The sequence below is a fragment of the Epinephelus fuscoguttatus genome, linkage group LG3 (assembly GCF_011397635.1).
Source record: "Epinephelus fuscoguttatus linkage group LG3, E.fuscoguttatus.final_Chr_v1".
Taxonomy (NCBI): domain Eukaryota; kingdom Metazoa; phylum Chordata; class Actinopteri; order Perciformes; family Serranidae; genus Epinephelus; species Epinephelus fuscoguttatus.
Window position 1 is genome coordinate 19,544,656 of NC_064754.1, and position 13,460 is coordinate 19,558,115.

Genomic DNA, 13,460 nt, shown 5'->3' on the forward strand with positions numbered 1-13,460 from the left:
ACCCTTCAAGAGACAATTGGGAAACAGCACAGAGGAAAACAGACACACACAAATACAGAGATGCAGGCAAATACACACATTTCAGTTAGCCACTGCCTCTGCCCTCTGGATTTCTTTCTACTATGGTGGTTTATCCTAATAAAGGGACTGTTTGCTTACCCTTTTTTTTGGCCTAAATACGTCGCCCCAAGGGAAAATGAAGAATGATTTTTTTTCAAGGCATTTCATCACAGGTCAGTGACAGGACTTTGGAGAATCATCGTTTGGAGACAGATCTAATATTGAAAGCGCAGACCTTATTTGAACAAAATTTGGTTCATTTTTTGTGTTTGCTGTCCGTGTGTAAGAAAGAGAGAAAGATGAAAGAAATGCTATGAAAAAAAAGAACTTAAGGTTATGGATATAACTCCAGGTCTCTGACTCGCATACGTGAGTCTCTCACCTGACCACCTTCCTTGTTATGAAAGTGATAAAGATGTGAGCTTGTTTTGAATAACAGCTGATGCTAGGCTACTAGGACGCTATAGGTGTTGTTGAGGCTTTTGTCCATCTCTTTGTGAATGTAAGTAAGTTGGCGTCTTTGTATTTGGCCAGGGTCTTTTCAGTAAATCTAAAGAATACAGGCTGTGTGCCTCCTGGCCCTCTCCCTGCTCCTCTTTTTATACCACTTACCTCCACATAGGGTAGCGTTTTCTTGAGCATTTATCTTTGCTTACTTTGCCATGCTTGTACTGTTGTCTGAGTAGTCTCATGCCCATGCCATACTGCCTGCATGAGCAGTGCGTGACAGCTACCTTACTGAACTGCTCACACAAGGACAGCAAATACTGTACTTCCACAAACAAAATCTGGTACTCCACTCATTTATGTAGTTGTGCAAGCCACTGCATTGTCAACAATACGGTCATGAGAAAATTTCATAATGAAAAGTCTTGTGTTAACAAATAATGGGATTCTGTTGACAGTCCGTGTGACTGTGATGATCACATCTTTAGCAGTGGAAAAGCTAGTTTATCTAAATCAAAAGAACTTGCACTACCTTAAGACATCATTAGTTGCGTCATCTTGTGGTTTTGCAAGTGCAGTAAATGTTCAAACACGTCGAGTATTCCATCACCACATGGATATTGCAACTTACTGGACAGTCCCACAAAACCGCATGTATAAAAGGAGGAATCAGGGAGGAAAATGTTTATCAAAAGAGCAGTTCATCAAAGGAACTTCTTGGTCTCATTAACAGGTAAGAGAGATGCTTTATGAGATGTCTTTTTGTTAGCAGCAACTGGCCTGTAATAGTTATGTGAGAAAGGACAAATTTAACATTAGCTGTAAGAATACCTTTACCAATGCTATTTTAATTGTGATACTAGTATTTTAAAAAGGTTCATCTAATGACAGTTAACCTAATCAGTGCTGAGAATGCTTATTATTGTTCTCCCCTTTCCAGGATTCTTCTGCTTTCCAGAGTGAAAATGGTGGATTATAAAGTGACTGTGTCCACTGTTAATATTGCCACTGCTACCACTTTTAACAACGTCTACATTAAACTGGTGGGCACAGATGGGGAGAGCGATCGCACGTGGCTCGTAAGCGTAAAAGGGGCTCTATCCTTCGTCAGAGGAGCAGTAAGTCTTAAATATCCTTTTCTAAATGTGTTACAGTGTTCTTGTTAATTTCACCTATAGCCCACAGATTATAGGCCTGTAAATGTCACTTCAGAAAAGATGATGTAAACCCTTGCCAACTTAGATTCATATGGGCAGCAACAGGTTATGTGCTGCTCTGCAACTCTTCAACATATGGCCACAAAGGTGACCACAGCAACAGGAGATTCCCATAATGAGCTTCATGTAATTGGTATTTTATGCAGTGGTATTATATTGTTATGTGAGCTTTACTTTGTCCACCCCTCTGCATTTAGAAATTGTATGCTAACTATTGGCATGTGACAGCTCAGTTCTTAGTTATCAGATACACGTTCTCCTATTCCTTCTCTCATCGCTCCAGGTGTCTACGTTTACCGTGTCCTGCCCTACCTCCATTGGCAAGCTGGTCCTGATAGAGCTAAGCCTACAGCATATCCCACTGTTTGGGGAAGACTCTTGGTTCCCTGCTAAGGTGGAAGTGAAATCCCCTGAGGGAGACACCTACAACTTCCCCATCTACCGATGGATCACTGACAGTGAGGTGCACCGCTTCAGAGAGGGAACAGGTTTGTGGAAATCTGCTCTCTGCATCCTGTACATTGTTCTCTGGTTACAGAAGATATTAAAGAAAGACAAATTCTGCAAGCTAGACAGTAAGAAGGCTGGAGTACATTTATAACAATATTCAGTATATTTATGAATTTTAAACCCTGTTGTGGTTCTTTTTTTTTTCAGCTCTGAAAGTCTCTGAAGACAACCATCATCTTGGCAAGTACAGTCGGGAGCAAGAGCTGAAGCAACGGGAGGAAAATTACCGGTGAGAGTTCAGGGCTTATGCACACTTTAAATTTTTAACATTTTACCTTGTTTATACTCTACTCTAGTATCTCGACTGTCCATAGTTTCTCACCACTCTGCTCCTCTATTGTTCCTAGCTGGCATGTGTATGCAGAGGGAATACCCCACTGCATGAAGGCAGAAGACCCTACTGATCTTCCTGCTGAAGTCCGCTTCTCCTTCACAAAGGCTTCAGAGTTTCGCTTCACTGCACTCACTGGGTAAAGTCCAAAAGTTCAGTCAGATGTGTATCTTTCTATCTGTCTGTCTGTCTGTCTGTCTGTCTGTCTATATGATTATGTACCTGCCATCAAAGTAAAGTTACTCTTTGCTTTTATTTTCTAGGCTGGCTGAGCTGCGTCTGAAAGGACTGGCTGAATCCACGGAGAACTGGCCTGATATTGACTCTATAAATCGAGTGTTCTGCTGCAAACAGACTGACATATTGGGTACTAACACAGAGTTTAATGAAATACTTGATACTGTATCCATAATAGTGCTTTCAACTGTATTCATTTAGATATTCAACTGTATTACCTAAAAATACCATTGAGTTTGTTTTATCCTAATATGAGCAATTAAGGTTCCACTACATACTGAAAAGTGTTGCTCCTTTACTGGCTTCATTAAATGGAAATAAGGAATATTTAAACATGTTTGTGTATCTATAGATATAAAGTTGTCTAATTTTGGGCTTTGCTCATGAGAAAAGTTAAATTGAATTCTGTTCTTTTTCCAGACTATGTCCAGGAACACTGGAAGGAGGATGCTTTTTTTGCCTACCAGTATCTAAACGGTGTCAACCCCATCTTGATCCGTCGTTGTTCAGCTCTGCCTGATAACTTTCCTGTCACTGACGACATGGTCTTCCCCAGTGGTCAGTTCAGCTTGGAAAATGAAATGAAGGTATCCGTCTTGACCTTAATTAATCTGAGCATTAGAATGCATCATATTTTTCCCATGACATGTTAAATTTGGAATTGCATGTTGCACTACATGTTCACTAAGATTTTTCACCCTCACCACAACAGGAAGGCAACATATTCCTGTGTGACTACAAGCGTTTGGATGGACTGAAAGCAAACATCATCAATGGGAAGCAGCAGTACTTGATGGCTCCCCTCGTCCTGCTCCACAAAACACCTGATGATAAGCTGATGCCAGTTGCTATCCAGGTGAGAAGTAATCCCTCTTCTGCGACAGACATGCATCACAATAGATGTCTTTTATACAGAGTGGATAAAAATACCTTTAGTAAAATTACACTAATGGAGTGTGTGAAGAATACGGATCACAGCAAAAGCAACATATTGCCATTCTTAAACATTACTGACCAGTACTTGTAGAACTGGTAATGGTTGATGGTTGAATGGATAGAATGAACGACACCTCCTTCCTTCTCCTGCAGCTGAAGCAGACTCCAGCAGAAGACAACCCCATCTTCCTTCCTACTGATTCTGAGTACGACTGGTTGACGGCCAAGATTTTTGTGAGAAGTGCAGATTTCAACGAACATCAACTCAATGTCCACCTGCTGCGCACTCATCTGTTCGCTGAAGTGTTTGCAGTGTCACTGCTGCGCAACATGCCCATGGTGCATCCATTGTACAAGGTAACTGAGGGGAGAATACTGAAGTTCGTATAGTTGTAGGTTTTTGGACTTGCTGATTTTGTATCTTCCAAAGTTGACAAATCATATCTTTCGTATCTATCTCTGTTAAATGGTATAGAAGCAGTAAGTTTACTGACTTGGTTAACATGTAATAGTGTTACTAACACAGTTCCCTTTGTCTTTCAGCTCCTTGTACCTCACACCCGCTACACTCTGCAGATCAACTTCTTAGCTCGAGCTCGTCTCATATCTGAGACTGGATCTTTCACACTGGTACAAAAAGACCAACGCACTCAGTAGACCATCAGCTAAACATGTTTCTTGTTTCAATATCATGCACAGTATTTGTCTCTAACTATACTCCTTACATATCTGACTGTCCTCTAGTTTGCATCCTCCGGTGGAGAGGGTTTGATGACACTCCTGCAGAGATCACAGTCCTCAGTGACCTACAGCTCCCTCTGCATGCCAGAGGACATCGCTGAGCGTGGGGTGGAGGACGTGCCGAACTTCTACTACAGGGATGATGGACTCAAGATTTGGGATATCATCCACAGGTACCGATACACAAAAATCAGAGCCCAGATCCTCCCCTTTCTATTTGCTGCTATTGTTCTCTTACGTAACTCATGTGGTTTTCTCATTACTGATTTCTTTTAACAGTCAGATTGCAACGTATCTGTTTCTAAACAGTTTACCTTGCATCATTTCTTTCAGTTAGTCCATCTTAATGCAATCTCCTCTGAACAGCTAATGTTAAAACACATGCTCCTTTGTAGGTGTCACTGTAGCCAGAGGAGCTGCTTTAAGTTTTGGGGCTCCTATTAATGGTTTATAAGGTTTGTGAGAAGCTCAGTGCATGAAGTGTACCTACAGAAGCTAAAACCAATGTGGTCTAACACACATCCCTGCAATAACTCAAATCTTCACAGAGAGTTTAATGTTCTCTTTTTGTTGAATTTTGCAGGCTGTAGTTTGACGTTCTGTTGAAATGTATTTTGTTAAACTGAGATGTGTTTCTAATATTAACAGTAGTCTACCCTCACTGTCTCAAATGCCGTGGATGGAATTAAAAACACTTCACAGTGATAACACAGCAGGATGACAGGGGCATGGTTTTACATGCTTAAACTACAAAATTTCTCCCAAATAACACTGAAGGACTGAAGCATTTTAGAAAAGCAGGACAACCTATTCTGAAGCCATTAATAGCAACGCTGCAGTCGCTTAAACTTACAATTGATTTATTGTTGACTTGCCCTTTAAATATCAAGTGACCTACGTGTTAGATTAAGAATGCCTTGAAGAGATGGCAGTACAGTAAACGGGTGAACCAAACCTTAGCTACTGCTTCTTGATTGAGTAAAGTGGCAGATGGCTATGAAATGTTATAAATAGACCTATTACTGCCTGAGCTACTTTAATGGAGAACTTCAGCGATATTAAAGGGGCATCCCTTTATTTAGGCGTTGAGCGATGTGGTTGAGTCCTGTAACTCTGAAAGGTAATATTCAATTGAATTACAAACCAATTTTATTTACATAGCCCAATATGACAAATCATAATTTGCCTCAGAGGGCAGACAGATGTGCTATAGATGATGTGTGTTCAGACTAACATAATAAAATTATAGTATAGACAAAGAAGTGTTAACTAAGGGTAAAACTTATTTAAGTACCCTAGTTAGGATGGGATCTAAGAGACAAGGAGATTATTTGGATGAAGAAATGTTACTGTGTATGAAGATAGATAGATACCGGGTAATGGCAAGAGGTGATGAATTTTGTCAAGAAACTTATTAAGTCATTACTGCTGAGGGCTATAGGAATACAAGGCTCAATAGTGACTTTATTTGATATCCAATCATGATTATCAAGATGCCACTTAATCCTACATACTGGAACTTTAATGTACAAAAATGAGTTGTGTTCACATTTTACTTATCCACATTTCTCATAGGTTTGTGCAGGGAATGCTCAGCTTCTACTATAAGAGTGATGCTGAGGTCCAGCAGGACTCTGAACTGCAGAAGTGGATTTCAGACATTTTTGAACATGGATTCCTTTCCCAGGCATGCACAGGTGGGCATTAAATAAAATCTTGGTCTTAATCGTGAGAAATGTGCACATTTATAATTTTGTAATCTAGATGTCTTTAATTAATGCAGTTTATTTCCTCTAATTCTCAGGAATTCCACAAAGCTTTAAAACCGTCGATGAGATGGTCAAGTTTGTCACCATGGTGATCTTCACTTCCTCAGCACAACACTCGGCTGTGAACACTGGACAGGTGAAGCCTTTAAAATGACCTGTATTACCATTTATGATGTTATTTTTATTGTGAGATGGGTTGATGAGGTTCTGCAATTTGTTTCTGAATTGGAGAGAGATGGATGACATAAATAACATCATAGTTTAGTATGACGTCAAAAATCCCGAAAAACAATGTAGTATATTATGTAATCAAAAATCGTGAAAAAAAGTCATAGTATACTATGTCATTAAAGATCGCGAAAAAACTTAATAGTATAGTATGTCGTCAAAAATCATGAAAAAAAAGTCATAGTATAGTGTGTGGACAAATATCATGTATGTTGTCAAATATCATGAAAAAACGACATAGTATTGTATGATGTCAAAAATTGCAAAAAAAAAAAAAAAAAGTCACAGTAAAGTATGTCGTCAAAACTCATGAAAAAAAGGAGTGTCGGTAGCGTAGTGGATAGTACTAGTGCCCCATGTACAGAGCCAATTGCCATGCAATGGTCGTGGTTTCAATTCGGGCTGCAGCCCTTTTGCGGCAAAAAGCCCATGAAAATAATCTTTAAAAAAAAGAAAATCATGAAAAAATTATGTAGTATAGTCTTTCGTCAAAAATCCCGAAAAAATGTCATAGTATAGCATGTCGTTAAAAAACATGAAAAAACGTTGTGGTATAGTATATTGTCAAAAATTGTGAAAAACGAAGGGAATGTTGTCAAAAAATCATGAAAAAAATATCACAGTTTAGTATGTTATCAAAAATCATGAAAAAAGTCATAGTATAGTATGTCGTCAAAAATCATGAAAAAACGTCATAGTATAGTATGTTGTCAAAAATCATGAAAAAAGTCATAGTAGTATGTCGTCAAAAATCATGAAAAAAACTTAATAGTATAGTATGTCGTCAAAAATCATGAAAAAAGTCATAGTATAGTATGTTGTCAAAAATCATGAAAAAAGTCATAGTATAGTATGTTGTCAAAAATCGCAAGAAAACCATCATAGTATGGTATTTCGTCACAAATCCCCAAAAAATGTCATAGTATAATATGTCGTCAAAAATCACCAAAAAAAGTCATAGTATAGTATGTCATCAAAAATCATATTTTAAAAAAGTGATAGTGTAGTATGTCGACATATTATACTATGACATTTGTTCATAGCCAACAGATTGACATGATTGTAGGGACGGAGCCATGTATATTATATATAAGACAGTTTGAACAATAATTGAATCATTATAATCATAGTGCTATGCTTCAAATTGTATTAATCAGTTATTGGTCAATCATTCATAAATTGCAGTATGACTATGGCGGCTGGATGCCCAACACTCCCATCTCCCTGCAACTTCCTCCACCAACCACAAAGGGCACGACAAGCGAGGCCACGATGCTGCAGACATTTCCTGCTGTCAACACAACCGTTCAGGGAATGGCCACCATGTGGCTACTCAGCCAGCAGTCCTCTGACTTCGTAAGTGCCCAAGACTTTATGAAAAATTAATAGACATAAATCATGTTTACGTTCAAGTTGTGTAAAGTAGGTTATGTCATGAGAGCAAATATATGCTCTCACTATCACAGCCTCCTTATTTTTTACAACTGTACATTTTAATGCCAATAGTTTATGTTTGACAGGCCTAAACCTTTTTTTTTAATGCATCATTGATGTCACCAGGTCGCTCTCGGCCAGTACCCAGAGGAGCATTTCAGCGAGGAGATTCCCTGCAAGTTGATAAAGGATTTTCAGGGAGAGCTTGAAGTGTTGAGTGCAGTCATCAAAGCCAGAAACAAGAGTCTGGAGGTGCCATACACATACATGGATCCAACTAAGGTAGAAAATAGTGTGGCCATTTGAATATCAGAAGCGTGACCTCCTCAGCTGTTGGCCGAATTCAGCTTCATATCAAAGGAATACTTCACCCACAAAACGACTATATTTATATCAGTTAGTCATGCGGTGTTACCTTGAATTCATTAAGAAAATGTTATTTTTCTCATGCCACATTTAAAAACAGCAAAGCTATATCACAACATCTGTTTGTAAACTCTCACACAACTCGTGCAGTATAATCCGAGTCTCATAGATCTAGTCATATACTCAGTGTTTCCCAAACACATGCATTGAACTTCATAAAGGCACCTCTTCTGGATTAAATGGCACAAGTTGTGTAAGAGTTTGTAAACAGATGTTTTGATTTAGTTTTGCCCTTGAACGTTCTCCCCAGTCAATCAATAAATCAGTTTGTTAGCTAATTTCCATTGATGCAAGCGAGACAAATGAAATTTCTTCATGACTTGAAGGTTACACTGCATGACTGCGTGATTTAAAAATGATCATTTTGTAGGTGAAACATTCTTTTAACAAAGATGTGAAAGGGGAAAATCTACATGTTCTGTTTTACCTGATACTATGGTGGAAGGAAACTACTGCATGTGATTGTTTCATGCTGATCTTTGACTTCTATACAGACTGACTGATTTGACTGAGGTGAAATTTAATCTTTGAAACCTGAATTAACAAATTAAATCTTCATCTTAATTTGTCAGTGATGTCCAATAATTTAGCTACAGCTTGATCTGTGTGTGAGCCTGTTTGTGCCAGTTAGAATAGTACTACATATTTTTGTGAGAAACAATGACAAATGTTTTCTAAGTAATAACGAATAATAACTTGTTGTTATTTATTTATTGTTGTTATTTTCTTGACATGTTGCTGATGACAAAACTGTCTGTTAAACATTGTGCATATGAATATAAAATGAACGAGGCTGATTTCCCATCGCAGCAAGGTCTTACTGAAACAAGGTGCAAAATGCATTCGAGTTTACAAATTTAACTACTTCCTGATTTTTTATTTATATTCTACACATTCATCGTATTATATTAGCTCATTATGTTGTTGTGTTTGTGATTTTTTTTCATTTCATATCTCTCTGTGTGACCAAATTCCTTCACCAAAATAAAATATTGTTAAGTCTACACAGTGATGAGTGCCTGTAAGATCATTATTATTCTCACACCTACAAGATCTTCCACTGTTAGTATTATTCACTGGAGGGGGCATCCAAAAACAAAACTTTATGTATAAAATAAACCAGCCCAACAGTAGTAAAATGATTGCTGCTTGCTTCTGTGTTGGAGAGGTGGTGGGGCCCTTTGCATATCTGTGCCTATAGGGGCCCATTGTCTCATAATGTGCCCATGCATGTCAGCTGAACTTGCATAGAACAGAAAGGGGGCTAAATAACACTACAAAGTTTTTGCAAGGGAAATAGTGGCATGTTGATTTTCAAATAGGTCCCTTGAACTCTTACCTCAAGACATCTGAAGGAAAATGGGTTGTATTGGTACCCATGAGTCTCCCTTAATCTCGAGAAGGCTCGCTCCCAGTGAATGTTTTGTTCCTTAAAATCAATGTACTCCTTCAAAGTGAAGCTGTATATTTGTCTTTTTAAGGAAAAGGACAACCAGCCTAGTTGAAGAACAATGAATCGCTGTTTGCACATATTAAAACAGGACTGATGTGGAATTCAAAATGTTAACTGTACCAGTATTAGTCCAAGCACGTCAGATAAATAGTATTAAAATAAGAAACCAAAGTATATCAGTATGCCACTCCTTACCTCTCCACATTGACATTGTTTTCAATTAGTCTATATACTTGAGCAGGGTAATTGAATTTCTGAAATTCAGTTATTGCTTTTGGCTTTGATGTGCCACTCAAAGATTTTCAGTGGCCCCATCCGGTCACCCCTATGGAAATATTCTGGGGGCACCACTGCTGCTCTGACCTGCCAAATCTCCTCTGTTGAGTCAGCATTATCAGCCTAATCTGGAAGACTTCTTCTTCAGCGTGACAGATAACTGATTGCTCCCTGATAACCTGACAATGCCTGTCAAAACCTCCATTACAGTTAGAGGAAATCTACTGGGAGCTGTTGGTACAGTGTGCAGATCTTTTGTCTGACTTCAGCATTGTAAGGTGCAAACATTGGTTTTTTATTGCAAACCATAATGACTGATTAATCTCTGAGATAGACAGATGAATCTGTTAATCATTCACTTGATTCATCAGAGTATTTGCAGATAAATACCTCAACATCTATAAAAGCAGCTGTTTTATCAGACTGCTCTTGAATAACTGCAGTAATACAGACAGAAGGTCAGCAAATCTGCACTCAACAGGCGAGAAAAAAAGATTTATTGTGGTTGAACGTCCTTCACATGTCTCTGGGATGTGACACTGAGCACTTCTAATAATGAGATGATATTCAAATAGCAATACAGCAGTAATTCAGTTACAATTTTGAAAAGCTCCACTGTTCGGTTATCCAACAAATTGAGGTTTAATGGTTACCTTTGCCAGTCCTTCTTTGCCCTGTTCTTATGCATAATGAAGGACGTCACTAATGTTTATCTCTGCAAACATTCCCTCATATTTAACTTTATCATTTGTCTCACTCATTAATGTCATTAGTGCTGATAGATTTCGTGTTTCCATGGAACAAGCGTGACAGAATGTGGGAAGGTCTTTCACCTTCATTTAGCCAGACGCTGCACACTTTATTCTACTTGAACCACAAAGGTGTTTTGTATTTCCCTCTCTTATTGTGTGCTCTGCCACTTTCTGTGTGTATGTGTTTGTGAGGAGAGAGAGAGGAGGTGCCTGAGTTTGCAACCCTTCAAGAGACAATTGGGAAACGGCACAGAGGAAAACAGACACACACAAATACAGAGATGCAGGCAAATACACACATTTTAGTTAGCCACTGCCTCTGCCCTCTGGATTTCTTTCTACTATGGTGATTTATCTTAATAAAGGGACTGTTTGCTTACCCTTTTTTGGCCCCAAATATTTCGCCCCGAGGGAAAATGAAGAATGAATTTTTTAAAGGCATTTCATCACAGGTCAGTGACAGGACTTTGGAGAATCATCTGTTTGGAGACAGATCTAATATCAAAAGCGCAGACCTTATTTGAACAAATGTTGATTCATTTTCTGTGTTTGCTGTCCATGTACGTGTGTGTGTGTGTGTGTGTGTGTGTGTGTGTGTGTGTGTGTGTGTGTCAAAGAGAGGGAGAGAGATGTTATCCATGGTAACCGTCTCTTCAGAGGTCATCACACTCTACCCTACTGGCCAGTAGCATGAATTCACAGCACAAATTTCATGAAGCTGAGCTCACGAAAACCATATGCAAATTTAATATACTGTTGTTGGGATTCACAGGACCACAGATGATTTATCATTTGGTAAAATCTAAACTGGAGATTTAAAGGCTTTTTCCTCTGCATGCTCTTTGTTCTCCAAACAAAGAGAGCTATGTGACACCCATCTCCACAGGAGGTCTCACCTCACACCTCAGTGAGACTCAAGTCCCAAAACTTGATTGGACAGGACCTTTACAGTGACATGTGACTCTGATGTCACAGGCATCTGTAGATCTGTGCTCCCTTTCAACAGTTCTCTCTCTTGCTCTACAGCTGTGTAGCAGTGCACACCTCGTTCTGGCTGGGCCTGGACCAGCACAGAGGCCTAGACCCTTGCGCCATAGCCCAAACCACTAAAGGGAGGGCAACTGATCACAGACTCTCTTGCAAACACAAGGTTTACAACTAGCTTTCCAGCAAAAAGGAACTAAGTGAGTTAGCACCCAGCGTCTAACTCTGCTAAACCCTGAACGACCAGCTTCCTTGGAGTTTCACCCTTTGGAACAAAGGACCCAACAAAGACTGCACCTGGAACGATCTTCCCAACCTTCTTCTGCTGGCTAACAGCAGTACACCACCAAGTGACTCTTTCTCCCATCCACTCAAGGATCGGTAATGCTAATTTTTGAATAAATATAATTCTTTGGAATCATGCCTGCTGTCTGTTTAATGTTGCACAAGAGTGAATGAATAGTCAACCTCTGCTGCGTCAAGAACTCCGAAATCCTTCAGGCATTACCGTTAATTTTGGTTGTTGTCATTAATTTAATTATTAATCAAACTCCAAATTAATAGTTTAGCGTATTTTATGAGACTGATATCTTTAACTGGCTATCATTTTTCCCTTTACGGGAATGGTGCCCCACGAGGTGATTTAATGTTAATTAAGTCACATTATTTAACATAATTAATAATTATTAATAATTTTTAATTATTTCTGATAGCCAATTAAATCCCAACATAATTGGTCCCACTGTGTGAAGCCCGAATTTATGTTCCCAACATTTTGGTGCCTCCGTGAGAAGCCTAATGTGCTGACCCCAACACTGCTGCGAGCACATCCAGTGATTTAAACATTTCCACTTGTGTGACAACACATATGAGTGTGAAAGATATGTAACATGGTTGCTTGCAGTTCAGCATACTTTGCACACTCACTTATAATGGTGGTCGAATTATTGACTGGAATTGTGCTTGAGGCTTCCTTTTATTCAGTTTTATCGGATACCTGGCAGCCTTCAAACAGGTATGCTTCATGGCCGTCGTATAAATGAGGAGAATGTATCTTTGAATTTCTGTGAGTAATATTAAATATTCAATCAAAGCGTGCGTCCTTCTGCTTTGTGCCGGTCTGCAAAGTGATTTGAGCTCCGTCATCGGTTGTGCCTGTCATCTGCAAAGAACATCTTCTGTCTTTCTTTTATTTATTAAAAAATTTGTTATTCACTTTGAGAACCATTGTGCTCTTCGTGACATTTTTCAAATTCAGCTTCTCTCAAATGATTGCCAAATTAATTCAGCTGACCTGATCCTTTAATCTTTTAATTTACATAAAATTTAACAAGGTCTTCTTTTGCATATGTATACACTGTCTTGATTAAAGTTTTTTTTTAGGATTTGTCATAATAAATTCGTCTTGATAAAAGAAGCCTTGAATCTCAATGTTGACTGAAATAAATAAAGTGAAGCGGCCTGTAAAAGGTAAAGAAACTCACAGCAGTAATTGGATTTTGTTATGAAACTGGTACTGTATAAATCAAGCACAGTCATTCTATAATACTTTGATCATTTTACTCAGTCCCAGAGTGAAGAAAGTACTCTGAAGCATCATACTCAAGGGAACCTTTGGAGTTTTCACTTTACACAAACAGTTGTTTGATCCTCACCACT

The 13,460-nt window shown here is 38.7% G+C and overlaps 1 protein-coding gene across 2 annotated transcripts; it reads left to right on the plus strand.

Annotated features, from left to right (window-relative positions):
- Positions 1-80: 80 nt before the first annotated feature.
- Positions 81-9,340, plus strand: LOC125885404 (polyunsaturated fatty acid lipoxygenase ALOX15B-like). 2 transcript variants are annotated; one of them, XM_049570907.1, is made up of 15 exons: positions 81-233; positions 1,448-1,625; positions 2,008-2,212; positions 2,382-2,463; positions 2,582-2,704; positions 2,829-2,932; positions 3,223-3,389; positions 3,515-3,658; positions 3,892-4,095; positions 4,282-4,368; positions 4,483-4,652; positions 6,055-6,176; positions 6,284-6,384; positions 7,662-7,832; positions 8,037-9,340. In XM_049570907.1, the coding sequence occupies exons 2-15, from the start codon at positions 1,473-1,475 to the stop codon at positions 8,214-8,216; spliced, it is 2,013 nt and encodes a 670-aa protein (XP_049426864.1). In that variant the 5' UTR covers positions 81-233; positions 1,448-1,472; the 3' UTR covers positions 8,217-9,340. The 2 variants fall into 2 exon arrangements, with proteins under 2 accessions (XP_049426864.1, XP_049426863.1); XM_049570906.1 differs by lacking the exon at positions 81-233 and adding an exon at positions 1,074-1,240.
- The last annotated feature ends 4,120 nt before the right edge of the window (positions 9,341-13,460 follow it).

What these genes read in the sequence shown, in the direction of transcription:
- LOC125885404 (XM_049570906.1), top strand. Translation starts at nt 1,089, where the DNA reads ATGTTCAAACACGTCGAGTATTCCATCACCACATGGATATTGCAACTT. An exon ending in TGATGCCAGTTGCTATCCAG is followed by an intron (nt 3,659 to 3,891) that starts GTGAGAAGTAAT and finishes CTTCTCCTGCAG; the next exon opens with CTGAAGCAGACTCCAGCAGA. An exon ending in TGGTGCATCCATTGTACAAG is followed by an intron (nt 4,096 to 4,281) that starts GTAACTGAGGGG and finishes TTTGTCTTTCAG; the next exon opens with CTCCTTGTACCTCACACCCG.